This window comes from Molothrus aeneus, chromosome 4, assembly GCF_037042795.1.
Source record: "Molothrus aeneus isolate 106 chromosome 4, BPBGC_Maene_1.0, whole genome shotgun sequence".
In the NCBI taxonomy this organism is placed as follows: Eukaryota; Metazoa; Chordata; class Aves; order Passeriformes; family Icteridae; genus Molothrus; species Molothrus aeneus.
In genome coordinates, this window is record NC_089649.1 from 46,617,111 (window position 1) to 46,644,598 (window position 27,488).

At 37.6% G+C, this 27,488-nt stretch overlaps 1 protein-coding gene across 1 annotated transcript in view; it reads left to right on the forward strand.

Moving 5' to 3' along the window:
* Nucleotides 1-27,488, forward strand: part of SCFD2 (sec1 family domain containing 2) — a 183,932-nt gene that overhangs the window by 20,593 nt on the left and 135,851 nt on the right. The window contains exons 3-4 of the mRNA XM_066548432.1: nucleotides 9,874-10,001; nucleotides 26,747-26,922. Of these exons, the coding sequence (XP_066404529.1) occupies nucleotides 9,874-10,001; nucleotides 26,747-26,922 (304 nt within the window). The remainder of the gene's footprint in view (nucleotides 1-9,873; nucleotides 10,002-26,746; nucleotides 26,923-27,488) is intronic.

Here is a 27,488-nt window from a genome sequence, read left to right on the forward strand (position 1 = left end):
TCCATTATCTATAAAGGAAGGAAAAGGAATTCATCCCAAAGCAAAGAACTGTAGGTAAACAGAGAAGTTTTGTGACATCTTGGGGTTGCTGTCTTGGTTGTGTTTATAAGTACCTCCTGAAATGTTTATTTTTAAGTTCTCCCATGCTCTGCTGATAACAGGGAGTATATTTCTTCCTGGTTTGGCATATAGTGGTCATGGTTTTCTTGGAACATAGTAGTTTATAGTTTATACAAAACAGCAGTTTTGCAACCTAAAATTACGATGATTTTTAAAAACTGGTTTGTTATCACTCTCTTCAGAATTTTTTTCTGTCTAAAATAAACTTTTGAGTTTTTGTGTTCTCAACATATTTTAGACCTTGCTACTTTGTTTGTAAAAATCCTGTCCCATACTTCCATATGCTTCTTTGTAAGATAAACAGAAACTTAATCTCTCATGATGTTCAATAACAAATTCAAAGAACACTTTCCTAATACTGTTGGTCTTAGTCACTGGTTGTGTCTTGTGAGTCTTCTTCTTGTGAGTTTCTTTTCTCCTAATAGTAAGCAATAATCTGTTTTATGATCCCATGTCTGAAAATGATTGCAAAATTGAAGTTTACTTGACTGGCATTGCTCTGAAGTGTCCATATCTGTTGGTATGCCTTTCTGAAGCTAAATATCATGGCATGAATACAATAACTTGTGTACAGTGACTGTTCCTTGTCTTATTGGTGTGTTTTAACCAACTTTCCCCTGGTGCACTCCACGACGTACCCTTCTTTTGTGAGCCAGAGCTTTCAAAGAATGCTCTGCCTGTTGTGGTTTTTTATGGCCATGTTGAGTCAGCTGTAGACAAACCAGTAATGAAGGAAAACGTGGGCTGTATCCTGTGGAACTGCCTGGCAGCACCTCCCAGCTGTCACGGAGTAGGCAAAGGAAGTTCTTTGCTCCTTGTTTGGTTTGCAGAGTGATTCTGCATGCTGGGTCAGTATTACTGGCACAAGGAGACCCATGCCAAAGTAAAATCAAGGGAGGAGGCAAAATATTAAGAAATTCTTGACTGCTATTGGCACATCTTGCCTTTTTATGAATGAATCTACTGTGTTAGTCCAGTGAATACTGTACTTCCTTGGTATGGCTACCTGGTTATTGGACAACATACAGTGAACTGACAAACTCCTTGTCACCTTTTTTAATACCATAGATATTTCAGGTAGTCCAGAGGAGAATCCATTGTAAAACTGGTGGCTGATAAGCAGCTCCCAGTTTTGCTCAAAACGCTTCAGCCTTGGTGAAGGCTGCAAGCTGATTTGCAACATTTTAGATATTATTTTAGAACTGCTTTTAAAATGCCTGGCAGCTTCTTTTTTATATGTCTGTTGTTTAAAAGAAGTGTTTTAAAATAAATTGGTGACAAAAGGCTCTTAAATATTTAGTCTTACTGTAATGATTTTTGTCTGTATTTTTAAAATTAGATTGTATTTTTAATTAAAAATTGATGGTGCTTTTGTCTTGCAGAAAAGTAATTCCTGTATAATTTGATAATGAAGTTTCCTAAATCTAATAAATAATAACTTGGCCATACAGGACTATGTTCTGAAGTATTTAAACAGTATAGAAACTTATATACTAGGAAATACTCCTAGTTTGGATGTACTAAATAGCAAAGTATATCAGATATGCAAGACCTCTAGTTTTCTTTTGGGAGAAGCTCAATAGTTTACAGAACTAACAATATAGAGAATTCATTTACGTGATCCTTTCTGTTGTAGGATGTGATTTATTTTTTGCTTAAATATCTTATGAAGCACTGATTATTTTCTGAACTTTGGAGTATACTTTAATTGACAGACTAATTTCTTCTTTCATCTATTTTTCTAGTGAGATTATTTCTTTAAAATTCCTGTTTGCAGCATGGAAAAATGCAAGTCTCAAAACCTTGTGCTGTTGAGGCAGAAAAGTTGGTGTGTTAACAGCACTCTGTGTGACCTTTAGTGAATCAATTGTTTTATCAATCAAATTATGCTAGTATGAGTTAATTAATTAACTTGATCTTGATGTGACACAGCCTTCCTGGAGTATACACAGAAAGGAGGGAGGGGAAAGAAGGGTCTGTATAAACACCATATGCAAAGGCTGAAGCTATCAGCCTGCCATTAGCCCTTTATCTAAGAGGCCCTTGGCATATAAATCAAACAATAACCTCTCTGTTTTGACTCAGTGCCAAAGCATACAGCCACAGTTGAGTCTAGGACAGATTACACCCACCGAGTGGCTTGAGGGCTTGGAGTGAAACTGGGAAAGAACCATTAAATTATTCAGGAACATATTTATGTTCTTTAATGTTGGCTGCTGCACACTTTTTTTTGGTACTATTTGCTTCATGTTCTAATCATAAAAACCAATACATGGAAGTATTTTAACATGCATCTAAGTGAGGATGTGAGAATAATATTCTAAGTTGAAGGACTGCAAAGAACTTGTTTTTTAAATGGTTTTGTGTGTTATGCCATTTTGCAAAATGTTTGCTAATCTATGGCAGAGGTAGTAATTTTCATTCTCCTGCAGTTTTTTCTGCAAGCACACTACCAAGATGACATTAACTTTTTTGAATGTTTTTTTTTAAGGTTAGGATGGATTGGAATATAGTTCCAGTTTCTACTGTCTGAAATGCATTTAATTAGGCTGAGCAGATCTGCCAACTGTACAAAATGTTCAACAGCACAATGACAGCCCACTGCGAGGAACTTTAAAACTTAATGTTATTTTGCTTTCTTAGAAATACTGTTAGTCCCTTCTGGGAATGTGCAACTTATATTTATTTGAAAACAAAAGTTTTGTGGATTTTGTATTTTTATCTGAATAAAGTATTGGTTACTCTTTAGTTGAACACACATTAGCCTAGCCCATCAAGAGCACATGCTTGGGATGTGCTCAAATTGCAGCCATGCTAGAGACTGAGCTCCTGGAAATACTGATAGCTGTTTCTATATGGAAAATTTTAGATAAATTATGTTGGAGCTGTTTGGTGACTTTCAGAAGGCTGAAATGAAGAGTAGCTTCATTCTCTGAGCCCAGCTGTGTTCTAGGAACATGGCAGTGTGGAGCTCTTCTCATCCACCAGGTATTCCCCACAGCATGTCCACACAATCCCTGTGGCTTGGAGGAGCTGCTGTTCCAGGGAGGCTATTCCTGATGTTGTTGGTTGTTTCCAGTGGGGGGCTGCTGTATGTGTGGTGGGGTGCAGTCAGGGACATGCTGTCCCCACCACATTGTCAGGCTGGCGCTTGTCCCCAGGAATCCACAGCACATCCGGTGCAGCCTCCGCTGTCTCTGAAACTGCGGGGCAGTTGGAGGAGGGAGAATGTCTCTTGATACCTGGCCCTTTGCTCCAGGCTCAAAGCCAAATCTTTGCATCTTATCACAGGCTTGTGCTTCTTTTTGTTTCATCAGTATTCAAATGACATATTGCAGCAATGGATTTGTCCTTCGTAGTAATGGTCTTCTGACCACCTGGTGTTGTTTTTTGAAGTGCTGTGCACTTAATGTGGGTGTTGTGTTGTCTTTAAAGAAATGTGTTATTGCAAAGGCAATATTTGGCAGCACACCCTTTTTTTTTAGCAGTCAGTCAGTTTTGGGCAGCTTTGTGGTATTAAAGACCCTCTAATTTAATCTTTACTGAGTTTTTCCCTTCTCCCTTCCTCTTGTGAAAATATACAGATGCAGCTGAGTTGTAAAGCTATATAGATGAAAGGTGAAAGCTTTGCTGATACAATAACCACAGAATCTGTCACGTGTTGAGACTACCACAATTTTCCTTCTGATTTTTTTTAATCTGTGAAAGTATAAACACAACTACTTTGTTATGCTGAAATTCTGTCATTTTGGTTGATTAATTTTTGAAGCCCACTCACAGTTATTTTCTGTCTTCTATTCAGAGCCTGTGTCAGCAAGTTACTGTTTGAAATCCCATGTCCTATGCCAGGTGTCTAAATAAGAACATTTGCTTATTGTTTCTTCCTTATTAGCATCTTGCTCATAAGATGTCCTCCACCTGGTTATTTGCTGTTTATGATGTTGTGATATAGGCTGTGCTTCCACGTGATGCCAAGAGGTTTAAAACCAAAATAAAATGGCAAAAAGTCATCTTTGTCTTCATTTAAGCTACAGGAGACCCGTGAAGGAAACTGTATGTAGATACTGATTTCTCAGTTTGGCCTTTGAAAAGGTTATGGAAGAGATTTTTGACCTGTTTTTCAGTAAGCCTGGGGGCATGGCAAGGCCTACATGTATCTGAAAAAAATGCCCCAATGTTTTATAAGGAGAAAACAGGATGACCTGAATTTGTCCTGTTAGGCAAAGAAGTACAGACAAAAATCCAGTAATAGATAATATACATGTCACTTTTATCTTCCTTGACTGGAAATTAGATCACATCATAATAATTTGCAATAGCTTGCCAGAGACTACATATGTGGCTGATAATTCTGGTGATTATGGTGTGCTGCTTGGACAAGAGTGTTTGACTTGTTTTTGTTGGTTAATTACTCATGCTGATTGAAGAAATATATTGCCAAACTAATACTGTAAATGTTAGGAGGGTTGGGAATGGTCTAATCATACATCTGAAAACATAATGATAAATGAGGAGCACTTAGTAATTGAATGAACATATTTTCTTGTATAGGCTTACTACTTCCTGACCTTTTGCTCTTGCATTAGAGACCAGGAAGACCATATTTTAATAATTTGTAAATAAAAGACAAGACCTGAAGCAGTAAGGGAAGTAAATATTTTTCTGTACTGGTGGTATGAAGCAAGTCACGTGTCATTTCAGCCAAGGGTAAATTGTGGTGTTGTGCACTGGGCCCCCTCAGGGTAAGTGCCCCCAGATTTCTGTCTTTGCCTCTAGTTTTGCATCTGCTCTGAGAGTTTGCTCTCCACTGACTGGTGCTTGATTTCACCTATTTCCAGACTACTGCCTCCAGCTTGGTAATAGCACATCCCAGTGCCACCAACCTCTCCTGTTCTCCCCAGATTTGTCCAACATGAATAACTTTGATTCTAAACCTACAGATGATCAAGGATAGGGATACTTTCTGTCTGTCAGATAAACTTGGCAGTGTTGTCCTTGCAAGACTGGACCAGACCGGATCAAGAGAGTAAGCTACAATTATTTTAACTGATGCAAGACTAGGCATTTGATAATCAACCTGTAAATGTCTAGATCAAACAAAATAGTTTAGTTATCAGAACACGTTACTGAAAGGAGTTCCATGGGAATGAGAGCAAGTTCCCCCACAGTGAGTAAATATTGCTGAAGCTAGTGCACCATCACAAAAAAAACTGCCTACCATACTGTACCCTTACTTCTGCTCAGGGTTTTGGCTTTTCCACCCTGCATCTTGTAAACAACAGATTTCATTGTGTGGTCTTTCCTTTGGATATTATAGATTTGAGAAGCCAGCTAGTTAGCCACCTCATGGCTAAATCATTTTATTATCAATTTTGATCTTTGTTCTTCTATCTCTCCTTGAAGCACCTGCATCAAGCTTTAGTCAGCATGGAACATCCCAGTCTCTCTGACTGGTTCTCATCAGCACCTTTTTCCTGGCACAATTGCCAGCTGGTGCCTCATTTTAGGATTTGTATAGACTATGGATCTGATGACTTGGTCCTTTTGCCGTCTGTCTTCCTGATTCAGCTTTGAAAACTGGAATGCAAATACCAGAAGTAGGGGAGCTGCATCTTTTAGTTTTCTAGATTTCTCCCTCTTTCTTTATAATCTTTTTCATTGTTGTTTTAAAGTACAAATTATATGCAGTTAAATTTTAATTAATTTTGGAACAGAGAATGTCTCATTAAAAAAGCTTGTCTGTGAGGGAAAGGGAGAAATTTGCAATTATGAGATGTCTGTCAAAGACTGCTTTTTGTAAATTGTGTCCAGTGGGGCTTTTCAGAGACTTACACTTTGTCTCAGGACTTAATGTGATATTTTTGTTTAATAATTTTCTTCCAAGTTAGTGCTACGATTGTTTTTATTAAATTCTGTTTTCTGATATAACTGGTTGATTAGGTACAATACAATGACTATAGCGATAAAAGAAATGGACAGGGTATCAAATCTGTGAGCAAAACTCTACCCTTGTTGGTGAAACTGATTTTCTGGAATGGCCCCTGCATTTTAGTGTTCTCTTTGTCAGGTTTGCTGTGTCCTGCAAAACATTTTGTAATAGAAAAGCACACCAGTGTGTACTGTAATATTTACCTAATTTTGTGACATTTATTTTGAAAGGTGTTTTTGAATTCCTGAGATGTACTGTTGTGTAACTGTAAAGGATTTATTTTTCTTAAGCAAACCATCCTCATTCAGACAATATCTTTTAAGGTTTTTGTAATGCATTGAATATTTAAAAAAAAAAAACAAACAAAACTTTTTCATCTCAGAAAACTACTTTCAGAGTGCAAAGGTTGACTTTAACGTGTAAAATATATTAGTGTGTATAATATAATATAAGGTAATGTGTAAAATCAATACATAGTTCTTGGGAAGTCAAGGAATGCAAGACAAGGGAGAAATCTGAATTGGGGTGCAGGATTCCGTAGAAATCACTGATTACCAGTGTCACTGGATTGGGGCATTTGCACCAAAGCAGAGGAACTGCAGATGGGAAAAAGTGGAGGGGAAGGGCACCATGACAAGAGCTGGAAGGCAGTTGCAGACAAATGCTTCCCCAAAAGGGTAAGATAAGATAATATATTTTCCAAGTGTTAGAAACCTCTGAAAGGAAAATGTTGTGGTAACTTCTCAGATCAGGCAAGAGGCAACACCAGAACCCTGTACTGTGTCCTACTGACTCATTCCCAGCAGTTATTCCTGTCTTGTTACTGATGAAGGTTAAGAGTGGGTGTTTTTCAAAGCAAAAACCTTTATTGGAAAGGGTAATAGAGGGGGAACAGGAAAAGTGTTAGCAGCAGGAAAAATACAAGTACTTTTGTGGCTATTTTCCCCTGTTATATATAAAAAAAAAGAATGGGTTTAAAAACTGTTTGCTCTGGATTGACCTAGTCAGTTGACTGTGTTAGCTATTGATATACATTGACCTCATCCTGCTTATATACAGTTATATATATGATACCTAAACCACTAATTATTCTACAAAGCAGTGGGACGAAAAATGTCTACAGAAAATCTGGATGACACAGATGTAGCATACAGGAGTGTGGTTGACTGTCCTCTCCTTCAAGGCTGTACCATAGTTGTTTTGCTTTTTGCTAGTTTTGGTGTATTAAAGCAGCTCTCAGGGGTCCTGCAAACTTTGGTCCTTGAGATTAAAGAAAAACTTACTGTGGCTAAAGGACAAAGAAAGAATATACTATAAAAAGCAAAAAGTAAATCCACACCCCTCCCCTCTTTTTTTCTTTCTTAAAGCATTAGTAGGACTCATTCTTAATTTTTTGTTTCTTTTTTAGTTTAAAATAATGGGTCTGTTGTTTTGGAGGGGTATTATAGTTTATTAACAAGTAGAAGTACCAGCTGAAACAGGGACTTCTGGTAGTGATGATAGAAAATAGTATGATACATGTTGCTTTCTAAGACCTTGCCACCTAAAGTGATGGGACTGATCCACACATGGCGTGGAAAGGGAGAGCAGCAAGCAAGGATTATGGAAAAATGCTGTAACCTTATCACATGCACTCTTCTATTGACTTCTATAGATGCTTTTAGGATGAGTTTTCCACACTTTAGTGTTTGCTAAGTAGCTTTATGAAGTATAGGAGTGAGAAAGATGAGACTACAAAAACCTGTGGAAAATCTGATAGGCTTTTATTTTTGCTTCCTTATGTTTTCCTTTATTTGAAAGGCTCAGCTCCTGGTATCTTGTTTGTGTGAGACACTGTGCTTACATTTATGGTGATGAAGAGAATTGTGAGAATGAGAACAAGTTAAAGATCTTATACAGAAATTTTACTTTTTTTTTCTTCCAAATACACAAAAAAGTATTTTTAAACCTAGCTTCCTGCTGTTTCAGGTTCAGTTCCTGATCTCTATAGATTTGATATTGGAACTGTATGTTCAGGAAGGGATTAGTTATCAGGCAATGCAGTGGCCTTGTAAAATCCAAACCTCAGGCACAGGTGTAAATGAGAGCGAGACATCTCTTGTGAATGTGATGTGAACAGGATCAACACAGTGCATTTACAAGTGGTGTTGGCTGGGGAGTAGACTGTGTAGATAATTTGTAAAGATAGCATACCTGAGGATCACAGAATCAGAGCTATTAAAAGACCTCCAAGATCACCAAGTCCCACCTTTGACTGAGTACTCCCATGCCCACTAAACCATACCACAAAGTGTCAGATCTCCTAATTTTTGGACACTTCCAGGTATGGTGCCTCCACCACTTCCCTGGGGTACCCGTGCTTGACAACCCTTTCCATAAAGAAATTCTTATATTGTATTGAAGCATCCAGTTGCTTTGGAAATCTCTCATTTCTTGCACTGTTGTACGTTACATATTACTGTAGTTTTTTCTTGTGAGGAATCTTCTTGGAGCTGCTGCCCATGAAAAGTCTCACAGCACCAGTGCTCAGATTGCACTTGATGATGGAGGTGAGGGAGCTGCTGCAGGTGCCCAGCTCCTTTGGGAGGTGCTGCCTCCTGCCTCTGTGTTTAGAAGGAGGTCAAGTGGCACTGTGTGAAAGAGAAATGGAAAGACTGTGTTAGGTCATCTGATTTTTTATTTTTTTTCTTTGCCACCCATGGCAGTAGGGTGAAATTTGCACTTCCTATTCATTTGTGATCTGTTCAGAAGAAGGATAACTCAACTATTTTCCCACAGTCCTTGCACCCACTCAGGCTTTGACAGAGGATGTGGGTTGCTTGGATGTCAGAAATGGGGCTTGGTGATCCTCTTACCTGGTTTGGGAGACAGCACAGATTTGCTAAATATAGCCCTGCTGTTGCAGCAGAGCATAAGAACAGCTGCTCTGGAATGGTATCAAATGAATTATTATGGATTTCTACTTCCATGAAACAAAGCTTGTTTTGGCATGCTTATAAGCATGTTGTAAATGCCATCAAAATGTCTTTAGGAGTTAAATGTCTCCTGAAGAGAAAACAGAGGGAAGCTTTTCCTTTAAAACAAAAAATACATTAAAAAAATCAACATAGTTAATCCCAATGTGTGGCTTTAGCCCCAAGCAAGGGATTTTCCTACTCTGTCCTCCCTTGCCACTGAGAGAACACTGAATTCATTCACAAAGCAACAACTGCAGTGTCCTGGAGGAAGGAGAAGACTGACAGGGAACTTGAGTGCAGGTGAGCTACACAAATGCCTAATTTAGGTTTAGCAGCAACAACAACAAAAAGGAAATCTGTAATAGCAGAAATCATAAGGACAGTTAATTTCTGCTATGGATTATTCATTCCACATATGGAGAATCCATGAAACCTAAAGTGACAGTAGTTCCTCAAAATTATGACAACAGCCTTCAGCATTGGGAGTGCCAACTTTGGGATATAAACTCTCATGGGGATGTTAGAGCCCATCCTTTCCATAGCTTTTTAGTAACTGAAGAAGTTTGGACTGTTTCTGATATTCTCATGGTTGAACAGTAGTGGTTACTTTTAGAATGACATGCTTATTTATTATATGTGAATTGTAATGCTTTTTAATTGGTAGCAAAAAAAATCTAGCTTTTCTGTAAAACTGTAGCAACTGTTCTGCTAAGAATAATCAAGCTTTTATACCACTTTATTTTTGCTTGTATCCTGCCTACCTGAGTGATTAGTAAGTAGAAGCATTCATCTCAAAACATACATGTTGTTGTAAGTTTACTCCATTATTCAAGCAATATTTACTATAGTTGTGTCATTTTCTTACAGTGATCCAGCTGCCAAAGCTCTCTGGGAGTCCTTCATGAACCTCAAACAAAAGGAAGCTGTGATGGAGGCCAGGAGACACCTTGTGGAGGCTGCAAGCAGAGAAAATTTACCTATTAAGATGAGCATGGGTGAGCAGTGTGACATAGTGTCCCTTACAAAGTAATAATGTGAAAGATATCAGCTTATCTTTTTCCACATAACCCTCTTGGGCAAAACCCACCCATTCTTGGTTCATTCCCATCTTTGTCAACAGGTTTCAGGTGGTCTTCATGGCTACCTTAGGATCTTTCTGGTATATAAGGGAGAGACAATTTTTTTTTTTAAAGAATACAACAACCTTAAAAAGATTGAGAACCACGGAAAAGTTTTGGAGTTCTAGGAGGGGGGTTTTAAAGGCATGTAAATGGTTAGCAGTGCTACTAGTCTATATTTTACAGAGCACGAGGATTTTTTTCTAAAAAAGTTAGCAAGATTTGTGTCCTGAAAGCAGACATTGTAAATAGCAACTGAAAGTTGTGCAGCTCTTGCATATGATGACATTATTTAGGTAGTATTTACATTACATAGGTAATGAGGTTTATGTTAAGGCTGCCTGGCTCAGGGGAGTTTAAGCTGAAATTCATGTCTGGACACACTTTAAACCACAATTTTTCAAAATATTAGAGAACCAGATTAAGACACAATGGCTTTCAATAGCTCTTTTAGAACCTCATTCTCATCATCTCCCATACTCAGTAAAACATGGAAATTGATATATTAGGCATATAAAAACTGGTATTGGCTCTATACAGCAATTTTTTTTGTATTATGCATACTGTTAGGTCTACTTCTTGCTGAACTTTTCATCAAGAGAGAAAGGTCCTCATGGAATAAGAGTAACAGACTTTTATCTGTGACCCTAGAGTAAACTGCCAAGATATTGTAGAATTAGATGAACAAACAACTCATGAATTCCTTACAACTGTAAGATACTGTATGGTCTTTGCCAATACCTAGAGCATGCATTTAATAGATTATTAATCAGAAATATTAGATTTCTGTAACAGTAATGTTGTAACCTGTTTTAAAGAAGTGGAAAAGGAGTAGCTCAGAAAAGGCTATTACAAATTTTTCAGAAGGAGGGAAGGTTCAGTAAACAATAAAATCTTAAGTTTTTAATATGTATGTGAGTACTCACCATAATAATGTCAAGAAGCCTCCACTATTTTTCTGTGACATACACTTTAAAAGCAATTATTATGCTTATTATTATTATTAATGTTGAAATTCGTCTTTGTTATAAAAGTAATTGCTTCTTGTCTTCAAGAGGTAATGATCCATCTGTGACCTTTGCTCCTTTGTGTGAATGATTAGATTAGCCACCCTTTCTTCTGTGTCCCCTTCCTGTGGTATCCAGTGAAGGCTGCAGTAACCTAGTTTTTAATCACAGTGGCTGACACTTACTGAATGTCTTGCATACATGGGCCTGATACACTGCTGTATGGAAACATTAGGAGTTGATGGTGAAACAAATGCCTGATTTTTTTGTTGTTGTTGAAATGTAGCATAAAGTGATATTCACAGAATTTTGTTCTTCTGTGAATTGTATATTTATCTTGCACTAGAATCATAATCAGTTGTTAACTTTGTAGTTGAAATTCAAAGGGTGAAGTAAAGTTTGAGGTAGTCTTGTAAATGATAAACAGGGATAAAATAAGAAACAAGGAGAGGGGGGCACTTCAGTCACCAAAATAAACCATTTCTTACTGAGCAGAAATACAGAAAACCCGAAACTCACACCCAGATGTCATATTGTGCAATGGCACATATTTGTTAATGACTTCTTAAAATTGACATGTATACAGCATTCACTGCTTGTTCACCATGCTGCAGAACATCTTGCTTTTTTGTAGGGAAGCTGGAAGCTGTACTGTTTATCAATTGCAGCATTTGCTGAGAAGCAAAAAATCGTAGTGGCCTGGTCTGGTCCTCATTGCTATGGTTTAATGAAAGGCTCCTTCCACTGCAGCTGTGATATGAGGCAACTCTGGCTGGACAAAAGGGAAATGCTTTCACTGGGCTCTGTGCTTGGACTTGAGTTTTTTATGATTTTATCTCAGGTTCTGCCTGTGTTGGAAGATCTCGGTTTATTGCACATTGTTTTTCTCAACACTTAGGGTACTTTCTGAGTTTTTTATGGCCCTGATATTAAATGTCAGTGATTTTCTAGCATGAAAGTTTCCTCTTACTCTCTTTACTAAGACCAGCTGTTTCAGATGGTAAGAGTATTTTCCCTAGTACTTCTTTTTTGCTTTTTCATTTTTCCCCTGGAAATGAGGAGTGAATTACATTTGAAAGCAAAGCTTTAAATTCCATTTGGTGTAGTTGAGCCCTCCTGCAGTGGCCACCTGCCTGAAAAACTGCATCACTTGTGACACTGGCAGCATGGGAGCCCTTTGCAGTGATGGGAAACTCAATCACATCCTGTTTCTGTATTTTCAGTGAAAGGAAAAGAAATTCTGTTGTTCTCTGAGCTTTGAAAGGCTGCTCATTGCTCTGTTCGTGTGCTTCCACTTTTCCCGTGCAAGGGATGTGCCTGATGCCCAGCTTTCCCCTTTCTCTGCCTCCTGCATGTGGCAGAAGCAATGACAGCTCTGGGAGGACACACAGCTCAAGCTTTTGCTTTCTGATATGTTCTGAATGTGCCTTCCTCCTCCTGAGAAGGAGAGTAGGAAAACTGTAAAAGGGGGCACATGTCTTCTCTCCAGCACCTTCAAATATCTGTAGGCCACTGGGAATTCCATATTTTTCCATTGACATCAGCGGGAAGAGAGGAGAAGAGATCTGATGAAGGAGAAAAAAGAGAAATAAAGGATACAACAATTATGGTTACATTTTTTGAGCTGGGTAGATTGGAGCTCTGCTTTCAGGTGTTCTTGATTTGCATATTCATTGTTTTAGTTTTATCAAGGGAGGTGGTAATGGGGATGTCTGAAGTATTTGTTTGCATGTAAATAGTTGGAGCTGTCCTTTTCTAGATGTAATTTAAATAAAGAGGCATTAAAATATTTCATGTCAATCTATATACACACACACTTCAAAAAACCCAAAAGCCAACAAACAACACTTTTAAAGAAATACATCAGCTCCATTTTTCCTCTGAGGTATTTGCATTTGTGTGTTATGTACCCAGATGAGGGCTGGTAAATACTTGCCAAATTCTGGTCAGATAGCCTCTTGTGTAGGTGTAAACACATAGATATAAATTATTTTGACATAATAAAAATCCTCGCATTTAAAATGTATTTTATTTAAAGAATTAAATATCCCTTTGAAAAGCTCTTTGTAAGAAAAGATTGTCTTAATAGCTTTTGGGCAAGATTTATAGCATTGTGCTAAATTTAAGTGAAATTGTAAATACTGGAAAGAGATTACTTCTGCCCACTCCTTGGTAAATGACTGTAACGAAGCTGCTCTGGAGCAGCAGAGAGATTGCTGCTTTTGCCATTCCTGAATTTCCTGCTCCATTCCTCATTAGTCTGATGCATATCTTAATCATCCTCTGAGCATGGCTAGCCCTGACTCTCTCCTTGAAAGCTTTACTATTAGCATAGTATTTGGCAGTGGTAAAACCTTTGCTACAAATGTTCTTCTGTGGCTTTAGCAGTGCCCTTACCCTTCTGTTTGAAAAGAACACAGTAAACCTTGACTGAGTCTGAATTCCTTTATTGTGTCTTTTTACTGGCATGGAGACTGGTGAAAGTTGAAACACTGATACAGTAACAGAAACAAAGTGCAGTGTGCTGTTCCACAAGCCCTTGTTAGCAAAAGAAAAGCCATTTGGTTTCTTTCTTTTGAATTGTACAAACACAGTTTTAAAAATCACACTCACTATAAAATTAGCAAAGCCTTAGTCTTTGTGAAGTAAAAAAAGAGTGCTGTAACTTTTTCAGATGGGGTGGTTTGTATGGGTTGAATTGAATTATTTGTTTGGATAGAAATAGGAAGATGCTGACATTCTAGTGTGACAATATGAAATAATATTTTGAGTTTATAGCAGTAGCTTAAAATGGACAAGATCAATACTGTAGATCAATACTTTAACTAAAAAACATAAAGCATATAAAATGTACATTATTTTCTTTTAATGAAGAGTTTCATTGGACTGCAACAGTGTTTAACATGCTATTTGTTGTTTACGAGACCAATATAAAAATATTCAATACCCTAAATTTCTGGAATAAATTTTAAGGATAAAAGCTACCAGCCAAGATGATGAACTAACAAGGTGGGTAAGTACATATATACATATATATACATATATATATTTATATATATGTAATATATATATGTGTGTGTATATATATATATCTTTCTAAATAAAACAAGTCTGATCTCAGTTATCTAAAATCCAGTTATTAGGACAATTTTGTGATGGAGACAAGTAGTGAGACATCACCAGTCTGAGTCTGAAGTCCTTGCAAGGGAGTAGAAAGAAGCAGAGCTCAGTGTGGTCTGTGGGGTATTTGAAGCCATTCTGCAGCATGTCTCTGTAAGTGATGGGTCCCTGGATTTCAGCTGGGTTTGGAGACACTATGACTCCTCATTTTGCAGAGAAGACATGGTATTATAGACTGGTTCTTGGGATGCTTGTTACGTTTCTCTGATGCCTGTTTACCTGTCTCCAAATCATTTGAGAGAGCAAGTAGCAGGATCAGTAAGGCAGCAGCCAAAGTTCTCCTCCAGGCAGCTCATGAAGTGAGTGGCTTCTTGTACCAACTCAACTGACACTGGCCTGGCTTAGCCTGAGGTGTCCCAAATGTCTAATAGTGGGTCTCACGCTGCCCCTTCAAGGGCTCCCTGATCTTCTCAGGGCATTTTTCCAAGGAGAGGGGGAATGCTACTTTTCTCAGACCTGAATTCCTTCCATTGTACAGCCTGGACCCTGAACAGGCAGTTCTTAAGTTCAATTAGTCTGCTCTTTGTCTCTTTAAAAGTAACAGAAGTCCTGCAGTGTGGGACTTTCTAGCCAAGTGTATTTTTTTTCCAGCCTATTGCAATAGTGAGTTCCTGGTTTTTCCCTGAAGTGCAGCTAAAACCGTAGTCTTGACCTGAAGCAAATGTTCCCAACCTCAGTGATGGTCAATATAGCAGATGTTTTGTCGCATCATTCACCCCTGGAGGCAGGAAGGCTTTTTGCTTCTCAGTGTGCTAAATGTTTTTGAAGACTTTGAAGTCAAGTTTCTGTAAAATTTGGAAATGTTCCTATTTGGGAGGCTTCTGTATAGGCCTTTGCATTTCCAGGGGAATGTACTTTGAGTATTGTGGGGATAATACCAGGCTTTCTCTGGTACTGTTGATGAAGGTGGTTTCTGAACAGTATTTACCACATTGAGAATTGTAGAAAGACCACTTCCTTCTGCCTGCCAGTTGCATTTGTTCTGATGCCACCTAATACACGATTCACTTTAACTGCTGCAAGGACACATGGCTGATTCATGTTCAACTGGACAGACACATTTAATCCTGAGCTTCAAAGGACCTAGGTCACAGATCCACTATTAGACTATTCTATCAGTTTAATAGTGGAGGAACTCTCAACCAGCAGAGCAATACAGTGTATTTCATGAGGAAGAAGTAAAGTCTAAAATGAAAAAGGCAGCTGTCGGTAGCTTGTTATTATCCAGCTCTGTCAATCTTGTAGCTGCTCAACTGATTCAATCAATTATTCTTTCTGGGTTTGTTTTTTTTTTTTTTTTCTTTTTTTAACAACTTACCAATTTCTTTCATTTGTCTCTTACCTTTCCTTGGTCTCCTCCCTCCTTTGCCTACTGAATTGTTTTTCAGTAGGTTATGTTCCTTTACAAATTGGGGCAAACACCACTGCACATCTACCTGTTATTTGTTCAGTGGTTTGTATTATCTTTAAGGGCAGAGTATCAATATGACCCTCAAAGTACAGGATTTCTTTTTCTGGGAAATGTACACACTCAAATCCACTTGAGGTGAGAAGACAGTTAAAAATGGATGCTTGAACATCTGTGTCATTTATACATCCTGTTTGAAGTAAAAGTACTTGGAGTACCAAATCCTCATCTGAATTGTAGAGATGAAAAGAAGGGTTTGGAATGTGCAATCCCACTGGCTTCTGCTACTGCAACAACAGCCACAACTTTTGAGAATGGGTTTGGAAGGGGTCCTGGGAGTTAAGTCCTATCCTCTTCTTCAAGGAAGTATGCTATGGTTATAGAAGGATACTGAGATTGATAATGTGAAGTGTAGTCATAGCAAAAATAAATTTTAAGCAGAATAGGTAAGCAGAGATATTTTAATTCAAAACTGCAACTACCCAGAATAGTATTGAAATTTAAAAAATAAATTCTTGGGGAACATTCTGTAGCCTCTCTCGTGCAAGAATTTTATTTGGAGGCAAAATTTCTCCCTCCATATTTTAGGAAGGCATTCCCTGCAGGTGACTGTAAGTGGTTTTTAGCTGTTCTTGTTTAGCAGATCAAGTGTTCTTCAAATTTGTTTTGAGTGTTGTGGATTGGTTTGAGTTAGGGTTTTTTTGTTTGATTGTTTTATGACTACTTAATTATAGGTTGTGTGATTTTACCTTAAAAAAAAGGAGTTTGATATTGGGAGTACTCATTTTTGATTTAAGTTTAAAGAAAAATTTCAGCTCGTTCTGAAGTACTAAATACCACATTTTACCCTAAGGTCTTGTTGAATTTTTTTTTTACTTTAATTCTGAGACTTCATATTCTTGCAAAAATAAGTTAGTTTTCAAAGTATCAGTAAAGGCATTTTTGTATCAATTGTCTCTCATTGTTCTGTGAATAATGTACTGCATGCTAAGTAGCTTCTTGTGGTATAAGATCAGTAATGGTTCAAGCCCTAATAAAATTGTGTCTCATACCTCATCTACTTTGCACTTCACTGCTGTGAAACAGCAGATGGAAGTGAAACTCAGAACCCTGTGCAGTGATGGGAAACAGAAAAATATGTTGGTAGTATATTTTCTTTGATTAAATTGTGGTTGGCACATGGGTGCAGGACTGTTTGGCAAACCTTACTGTTACTTTTAAGAAGGGACTGGTGTGACATTAGTCTTTCCATGATTTTTTTGGATAAAGTTTTAATTTTTTCATTATTTTTATATCAACATTTCTTTGTAGAAAATAAACCAAAACACTGAAATGTAAACATGGGGCCAAGTCTCCTTCTTTGTCTGGTTGTGATTAGAATTGTAGACAATTCTTAAAAATTTAAAAGTAAACACAAGTGTTGGCCTTGCAGAAGTTCTATAAATATCTAATTTCATTATTTGTATTATTTCCTAATGTCATGCTGCAAAGCTTATATAAACTTCAATATGAGGTCTTTTGTCTTAATAAAAGTATAAGGAAAAGCCTATGTTAATGTGTCTTTCTCTAGATGTTAATGTGTCTTTCTCTAGACAATTTCAGTGATGTTCATGATGTTCTCTAGACAATTTCAGTGATGTTCATGATGAGTAAACATTGATGTGCAGATAAACATTTGTGAAGTTTTGAAGCAAAGGTTTAATGAAAATCCATGTTGTTATTAATTTTTTTGTACTGTTTAAATCAAGAGAAAATTATTTTGAGCGAAAGGCTTAAAAATTTAAATAACATTTACTTGCACATATACTGGCAACTGGTATTGTTTTGAGGGATTTCACAACTAACTTTACTTGTTCATTTTCCTATCTGTGTGACAGGAAGTCGGTTTCTTACATCTCTAAACAAACAATTTTATACCAAACAAAACAAATTGTCCAGAAAAGGTTGAAATGCCTCTTCGGGTTTTTGAGCATCTGTGAGTCAGTTCTGATAAAACTAGATCAAAAGTCCTTCTCTGTAGAAATAAGCTGATTAAAAAGAAAATAAATATCTATACACACACACACATAAATCTGTAAAGTATCAGTTATGAATGCTGATGCAACTTCCTGAAAATAAGTAATTGTATTACCATCTTCTGTTCTCTGCTAAAATTTATTTGGTGGGGTTTTTTCAGATAAACACCAGACTTTTATTACTCACTAAGCTTTCTTTATTTTTTGCTGATATTGAGTTCTATTGTATCATCTCAGTCTTGTAACTAAATATTTTGATTTTTGAATTTGAAGGAGTTTTAAAAAAAAAAACAACTCACCACTGTACAGTAGACGGTCCTTTTGTGATAATCAAGATGTGGTTAAAAATACAGGAGCAGGTCCTTTAAGTCTCTTTGTATCTGGGTGAAAAATAAAATACTTCAAGTTCAGAAAATGAAATCCACTGTAATTGCTGTTCTTTTATATCTGTGGGGAAACAGCCTGGTTGAAAATAAGATAGAACTTGCTGTAATGTGTGCTGTGATATCTTCATTTTGTAGGGTGGATCAGCCACATGGACTGTGTTTTACACAAGGAAGACTTGATGAGTGTGGGTTGGGAGATGCTGATTCTGGCATGCACTGGCATGCAAAGTGCACATGGCACCTGCACTTTGGTGGAATACTGTTGAGGGTATTAGCACTAAGTAATGTGCTTTCCATGTCTGACAATCACAGAAAGGACTTTAGAATTTACTTATGTTAAAAAACGGAGGGGGAACAAACTTGAAGTGGCTCAAGGTGATGTAGAAGTGTCCAAAGTGACCAAAGTGTCACTGAGAAGTGCATGTGCCAAAGGATTTAAACCAAAGATAAAATAGATGCTGGTGTGCTTGCAACGTCTGTAGGTGTAAAACTGGAGGTGGAACATGGCAATTCAGTACAACTGTGTGGGTTGCCCAACACTTTTTTTCCCCAAGTATAATTGTGTAAGCCTCTTCATTCAGTCTCACAAAGGATGACTCGTTACACCAGAGACGTGGTGAATTACATATGTACATACTCATACATCATCATGTTTTCCATCCCTATTTAATTGCTACCACCCAAAATGATTGTTAGGATATTCTCAGCTGCAGAAGTCTTCCAGAAATTATAAGAGGAATAATAAGTTCTGTGAATAGTGTACCAAAGAAGAACAATGACCTCCTTCTCTCTGGGGCAGTGTGCCAAGAACACAATGAAGTGCTTCAGTGTCTGAGAACATATGTCGTAGGGCTAAATGAGGACATGCACAAGCCACCTGACATTCCTTTGGGAATGTTATTTTTAAGACAAACAAGTTGATTCATTTCTGTGAGAAGTTTAAAGTGTTCTGGATATGATTCAGCCAAATTTGTAGATTTCAAGTCCTTTTGCAGAAACAGTGAATTACTGTTTCCAGGGGTTACTGGGTTTTAAGGGCTGGAGACTGTCTGTTTGGGAGTTGGCCTGGTATTCTGTATTTATTAACTTGGTGGAAGTGGTAAAAACTAAGTAATAAAATCCACCCCTATGCATATTTACTCAGTATTTTGAGGAGTATTTGGTAAACTCTGGTATGCCAGTATTAAATTACAAGTTTAATATTGATAATAACGCCTGGGAAGCTTAATTCTGGAAGACAAGATTTCACCTGTTTATTCACAGAGTTCTTTTTTAAAAAAAAACTCTGTGAATTGCTTTAATATTTGGGAGGGCAATCAGAGAATATTGTAGACACTAGCTAGATACGATTGTTACTTTTCTGTGCATACTGACTTAACCATCAGAAGAGGGAAAACTGAATGGTAGAGTACACAGAGAAGGAAACAATCATTTGAAGGGCCAGAACATTTAAAAACAAAGTTCTGAAGGACAGAAAAAAAAATATCAAGTCATGTTGAAACACCTAAACTATATATTTGTCAAAGCCTTCAGGATGTATTTGAAAATATGAAACTGTAGCTGGTCTAGGAGTCATAAATCATAACTAGGGTCATATTTAGACATCTGGATTTTGGTTCTAAGGAACCAAAAATCTTGATGATTGTATTAGAGTGCTTTAGTTATATTTGTCCCACCTAATTGATTAGGTTTTATTTGTTTTAAGGCATGTAAAAGAATTTCAAAAGAATAGTCAATGGAATTCATATTTACGTGTGGCTTCCGTTTTGTAATAAAAGATTAAGGCTTATTAGGAGAGAAACCTAAAACAGCAAGCATATGGCTTGGGCCATATATAATTGGGCTCTATAGGAAAACTGTTAAAACAAGGATTTAATGATGCCATACACATCTACTGATAGAGAATAAACTGCTTTTGGGATAACTAACTCAATGCTACAGCTGATGGGACCTAAGCCAAGTTGGGTTAGATGATAAAGTTTACATGGCAAGTGCTAGCTGAGTAATAAATAGAGTTCAGCTTTTTTTGTTCTGGGTATATGCCTCTATTGCAGAATTTGCTAAACATTAGCATAGTTGTCACCATTGTCTGTGGTTCCATGAAAGCCACTGCAATACACACCTTCAGATGTGAGATGTGGCAGGCTCTACCTCCCTCCAGGTCTTGAGATACACTAGAAAGCCTGTGACAGACAGGGCAGAGTGGCTGACCTCCAATGTCTGTGTTCTGCAGATGTTGTTAAGGTGGCAAGAGGAATGGGAGTCAGTAAGGGCTGGTCACAGCTCTTCTTTGATGGCGCAATGCTGTGGGGGCAGGCAGCAGGAGCCTGCCCCTGTCTTGTGGCAGTGTATTTTGGGGTGTACTTCAGGAACTGCTCAGACTCCCAAAAGGAACTTATCCTGGCATTGCTCTAGTAGAGACTTGCTCTTTGTAGTCATACCTATGACCATGGGGTTATCTGGGTGCTGGTGTTTCTGCCACAAAAAAGGGAGAGGCCTACAAGTGACCATAAACCCCAGGACAGATGGGCTCACGTTTGCAGGAGATGCGTGTGCACTGTTAGAAATAAGCCTGAGACATCTGTTCTCAGTCTGCTGTAAGGTTTAGATCCTTATTCTGGAGAAGCCAGCCAAACAGCATCCCATACTGGCCTACTTTCCTTCTCTCCAAAGAAATAGGGATTAGTAGATGTTCTTCTTTTCTTTGTTAACAGTTTAAAGGCTGGATGACTTTTGAAGTAAGCTAAACAAAAGTTGAGATTGAATTATTTTCCTGGCGCTTGTTGTTAAAGATTATTATTGAAGCTTCCCATGAAGTACAAAAGAATTTTGAGTTAATAACAGCATCTGGAAATCAGACTAACAAGGAGACATAAGGGGCAACATCTGCCCTGCTCAATTGCTCTGACTCAGTTTGTCAAATATCCAGGTCCCTTAGCAGCACAGTTGCCCAGTTGGCTTTGTGGAGTACTAGAGCTTTCTACATTCCTCTCACGTATCCAGCATTGCTACTGGGAGAGATAGGTCTATGTTGCTTAGATTGTGGACAAGGAAAACAATTTATCTGGATTTCTTCAGCCCTCTACTGACTTGAAAAATCTCATCTGTGAGCATAAGCATGCCAGGATTGTTTCTTATTCTTCATTCTTTCAAGTGGAAAATGGACCTCAGCAAAAGGATTCCAGCCAGTGAAGCTCTGTGTTCTTGCATAAAACTGAACAAAGTTAAAAGTTGTATGTATTTGGCGGTTCCTGCAGTCTTGGAAGAGCATCCATGGATTTACTCAGTTGGTCTCAGAATGTACTTTCCTCTTTACTTGTTTCCCTGTCCCTGTGGAGATAATTAACTAAGTGTTATATGAAAAAAATAAGGCCTGGATGTTTGGAACAGTGCATTGATAATTGTAACCTTTGCTCTTTAAACACCTTGTTCATCCATAAATTTTTATTGGATGCATAAGCACTTTTGGATTCTGAATTTTAAAAAATTACTTCTACCAGTAAATCCATCTTGAAAAATAGTTATATTCTTGAAGCAATGCCTGCATTGCACTACATAGACTGCAGCATTAATTTCAAATGGAAAAAAGTCATACTGGTAAATCGTGTCTTAATGTCTACAAATGTGGTTTGTCCAGTTGACTTTTTGTTTAACTGTTAAGGTGAAAGTCTTTCTTTCCACTCAGTCTACTTTTACTACTCAAACCCAGATTTTTGACAGACCTTTAATATCAGTTGCTGGTAATTTCTGCTACAGTATGTCTCTGTTGAGTGATCTGCTTTGCCAGTAACAGAAATACTTCTTCCCTTCAGACTAATTGTGCATGTCATCATTTGTACATGGAATATGAACTGCATTATTTGGTACCGTAAAACATTGAAAATGTTGATATTCAGTGCTGCTGTTTTCATATTTAGCAACAAATTATTTATTCAATTAATTATCAATAAAAACAAAATCAAAACCAAGCAGCAACTTCTGTAATTGAAAAGTAGGTAAAATTGTTCTGCAGTTCTTTTGGGATCTGCTCTAAATTCTTGAAAGTTGGAGGTGGAATTCAACCAATATTTTTACAAATTATTTACCATAGGAATAAAGAATTGAAGTGGGCCATTTATATTGAATTAAGCCTGTGAACATTTATGCAGCTGCTCATTAGACACTCATCAAACCTCACCTTGGAGCGAGTTAAATTTGTTTGCCTCCACTCTTGCCTCCACCACTGGAAGACTGATTGATACAGTGATGTTTCTTAATGTCTTGTGTAAATATATTCATGTATTATTTATCCCCATTGGTTGTAGTACCAGTATTGAACTTTCATGTAAATATTTTTTATGTATCCAAAGAGACCTCTTTTTTTTTTCAGCTGATGCAGGGAGCCCATATAAATCAGACATTTCTGTTTTGCTTTCCTAACGTTAGTTCTCTGTCATCCTAATTGTTATAGTGACTCTCTGTGCATGCGTCACAGTTATGAGTTAAACTTCCAGGAATGGGAGTGATTTGAGCTGCACAGAGCAGACTCCTGGAGGGAGAGGCTTTGTATTGTGGTATATCTATGGCCTCTGCATATTGAGGCATATCTATGGCCTCTACATATTGAGGCATTCTATGGCCTCTGTTTTTACTACAACTGTATCACTTGAAAGTAATTGTACCTGCTCTTTTACAATGAAGAAGCCTAGACATTATTACCTCCTTCTGTCATTTCCAGGTCTTAACTCCACATTTACAGCTCTTACCCTAGCCTCAAAATGCATCATTTTTATACTGATAAATTTCATCCTACTTACATTTGTCCAATACTCAAAGCAGTCCAGATCTGCTGGCTGCTCTTTCTCCATATTAATGATGTTCCACAAGCTTCTGACAGCACCTGTTTTGGCACCATTTGTTACTAAAATTTGTACTATAAATATGTACAAGCACACAGAAGAACACTCTTATTTTACCTTTTCTTTTTATATACTAGTACTTCCTGTTTGTGGGTGTTTCTTAGGTATCTTACAATTCTTGTAATCCTAGTCTTTTCGCACTCAAATATGGTTATGGCAAAATTAATGCTTTGTTAAATCTATTTTTATTATAATTAATTTGTTAATTGGTTACATCTCAATTTGACATTATGTTCTTTGATAAATGTACTTTGCATTTTATCCCATTTTTAGGGGTAAGAATTTTTTTCTTGGACATTTGTCCTGAAGCTTTTCACATGCTTTATATCAGCTAAATAAGGTAACTAATTTCATAATTTCTTTGACACAAATGCTAGATTTCTTTTTTCCTAGGCTAGTCTAGTCTCTGTTATGTCTTACTTTTTATCTTCCATTTATTAGAGCCCTAGAACACAGGGTTGCTTCATCACACTGATATTCAGTGGTTTTTGGATGGGACAGGTCCCTCAGTAGTGAGATTGGCCACTAGTCTGTCATGTTTCTGCAATATCCAGTCTCATTCCCTGCATTATTATTTCATTCTGTTTCCAAAGATTATTTCTTCAGTGCACAAATATGTTGATTGTGCCAAACTAGCCATTCATTGTTTTTTAGCTGAATTAGTTCTCTCACGTCATCAGTCTGTTTTTCTTACCTGCTCCCCATCCTCCTATATTTTATTAAGTTTTGGGTTTCTCTGTGATACTTCCCAGTGACTACCTTACTGATTTTATCCTCTCTTTTATACTTGTGAAGAGTCTTGTGGCTTCAAAATGTTGGGGTAATTTGTAGTGGTGGTGTTGTTGTTGAGGTTTGTAGTTGCTTTTATGTGTGTGTGTGTGTGTGTGGTTGGTTTTTGTTTCGTTTTAATATTGCTTTCAGTAGATGTCATTTTTTCAAGTTCTGTATTGGGATGTAGTTGACTGAGTTTGGGACAAATATACCTGTTTCACGCATTCTGCTTGATAGCTGTTAATGGCAAAGGTTATTTCTTAGACAATATGGTATTCCTGGTATTTATTCAAAAGATTATCAGTATTTTTAAATCCTAACAGTGGTTGAGGTCAAGATTTTCCTTTTCCCATCCAGGAATTTAAAAATTATCAAGTGCTTTGTCAGCATAATGTATTTCTCACAGTCAGGCTTTGATGCCTACACAGACTTCTGACTCTGCATGGATCTAGAGTTTGTAGAGGTGCATGAATGTGATGGAGCAGGAAGAAGAGAGCAGGACAAGACACTTGCGCTGAAGTCCTTTTGCCAGTAGTTGCCGTGTTCTGCCTGCGAACCTTGAAAGATGCTTTAAGAGAACAAAATGACAGTTAAGACATGATGTGGTTGAAATAGATCTCCTCTTGATTTCTTAGGACCTACCTGGGACATTGCAATGAAACAATTCGAAACAACAGAGGGACTTCAAAAACCCAAAGGGCTGGTAGGGTTGAAATTAGATTAGCAGTAGTCTGTTGTGCTGAAATCTCCCTCTGTGAGCAAGCAGCAGGGAAGATGATGAGGATTTAGGCCTCAGGAAAAGTCATCTAATTGCTGATTACCACCGATTACTTTCCCAAGTTCCTTTCCTCAGCTACTGGAATAGTAGAATACTGGAACTATATTTATCAGCCAGCTGTCCAGGGAGATTGCTGTGTAGAAGTTGGCTGGAACTCTCAAATCCTGGATCTGAGTGGTTCTAGGGGTATTGTAAATATCACAGATGAGATGCTGCACTCCTTAATGCCAGTATAAGTTTTGTTAATGACTTGCTAAGGTCAGGATTTCCCTTGTACTTACATATGTGTTGGACTTTCTTTTGGTGGTATTCTGAGGGTGGGAAAGAATTTGATTGTTTATCTAAAATAGTGCTGAATGGCTCTCAAACTGATCTGGTGCTTCATCTGGATTCTCTTTCACAAGGAACAATGTGGAACAAAACTCTTGATTTCTTTTTTTAATTGAAATCAGAAGTCTTGAAAGCCCTCCTATTTTTCTGATTCATATGAAGGAAGGGCTGGCAACTGCACGTTTTCTCAGTTGAAGCAAGTTATCAGATTTTGAATATACTACAATATATCAGCACTGCTCTGGGTAATAATGCAGTCATTATCAAAGGTATGCTGCAAGGCATCATGGACTGACATTTTCAAATCACGGTGTAAATCTGCCTGACACAGCTTTAAAAGAAATAAAACAAGACTGAAAGCTCCAGTGTTTAGTCTAAAAACACACATGGCCATGGTTGCTGTTTTAGCCTATGTGGGCTAACCGTGGAAGCCTTTTGTCAGCCCTCTGGCTCACTGAGTGGTGTCAGCTTGATTTGTGTGTTAATTTGCTGACTTTTCAGTTTGATGCTTTCCATTAAAATTCACATAAAGAGCCCGTGTGTTTTTGCTTTATTTAGCAGCTTTCCCAAATCTAAATGCTCTTCCAAAGACAGCCCTTGATATCACTGACTAAGAGGAAGAGCTTTCAACATTTATTCACTGTTGGAATAATTTATTTGCCATTTATATGATACTGAAAGGATGAAGGCAGATGGGGAGCCTTGTTAACTGATGATATAACCTAACACAGAGAAGAAACACAGTGGCAGTTTTACAAGATTTTTTCCTTTATGGAAAAATTCTGACTGAAATGATCAGTGTTGTAAGCTATGAACCACTAGGAATCAGGACACCCTCATGTCTTCCTGGCACCAAAGATTGTCCTATTTAAGTTAAAGGATCCTCCTCACTCTATCTCATATATCCCTGCTTTTTAGGTCTGGTTTACTTGAGGAAGATGACTTGTTACTGGCAGAGGCTTCCAGGAACCAGCCCTGGCCTGGGTTGTAATCCAGACTTGCAGCTAGGATGGTGTTTTGACACCATTTTTGCCTGTCTGTTGATGGCATGTGTAATTGCCATCTGTGGTGATTTTCTTGGGATAGTTGAGCTGCCTTCCTTCCTGAAAGAGATCCTTTCCAAATTAGAAGTTGCTTGAGCAGTTCAGCTGCCATTTTAATGTTGGATAAACAGCTAATCCTGTAGTGTTCATCTGGCCCAAATGGTGCCCCTCATGCTCTTCTGATAAGAAGAGATCTACAGGACCATGTGTGGGAATTGGGGTGTTTATTTTCAAACAGCTGGTGAAATCATGCCGTGGTTACTGCATGTCTGAAACTGAAGGGTCACACCTTGGAAATGTGTCCCTTCCAAGAACAGCTCCAAAAGTCATTCCTTGCATCACTAACATTATATCTGTTTCTTGAGTCAAGACTAATCAAAAAATGTACCCTCAGAAGTGGTGAGAAGATTTGAATTTGCTGTAAGGTAAAAAACTCACAAATTCCCATTGGACTTCTGGTAAAAACAGAAAGATTGTTTAGAAGTAGTCATCAAATATTATTTCCCTAGCTGAAATGAATGTCCCTCTTTGTCTGAAAACAAAAGTATTACCCTTTATGTCACCATCTGTTGTACATTGTTAAAAACCTGCCATATTACATATCTCAAGGCAGAATTCATGGATGATGTAAGTCTTTGTCCTGAACTGTTGCTGCAGCTGAATCTGCCAGTGATTGCAGCAAAGCTAAGATCAGACCCATAGTGGAGAGGCCTCTAAAGTTCTCTGTAACCTTTTCACAATAATTTAAAAAATTTAGTTTTGCATTTGTCTCCACTGAATGCCGTGTCCTGTTTTCCTTTCTACAGGCAGAGTCACCCCTGAACAGCTCAGCTCATACATTCAGCTTTTCCGAAACAATCTCAAAGCTTTGGAGAACCACTGTGGTCTTCTACAGCTTGTGCTGGCCACAGTCCAGACTTTGAAACACCCCCAGACTTCCAAATGGGACAATTTCCTTGCCTTTGAGCGATTGCTTCTGCAGGTATGTTTAATGTTTTGATTTTTCCATTGCATTCTGTAGCTTGTATTTGTTTATGAAGAAGTGCATTGGGATGTCTTGCTAAGGAGCTGTTCCTTATTACCAAATGGGTAAAAGGAATGGGAACCAACATATTTATTCTTTTATAGCTGTGTCTAAGGAATTATATAAACAAAAGAGTAGGCATCAAAGGTGAAGCATATAAGTAATCTGAATTGGGTGAGTGTTTTACATTTATATGAAATTTCAAGAAGATATAACTTCTGGCATTACCTAGGATTGTTCTTGTTATCATTATCATTATCATTATCATTATCATTATATGCTTCTTGAGGTAAAGTGCTGAATCAAATGCAGAGAGGAGTTTGTTACTATGTAAGTGTAAAACTTGTTTAATTTTTTGAGTTGGAAATTCCATGCACCAGGAGAGTGAGGTTTCTCTTGTTCAAAACTGTCATCTAACGTCAGTTTTTCCCACCACCACATTTTTTATGGCATCCTGTCTGTGACCACAGTATTATTTACATACCATTTTCTATCACATTTGGATTGCTCTCAGGAAATTAAGA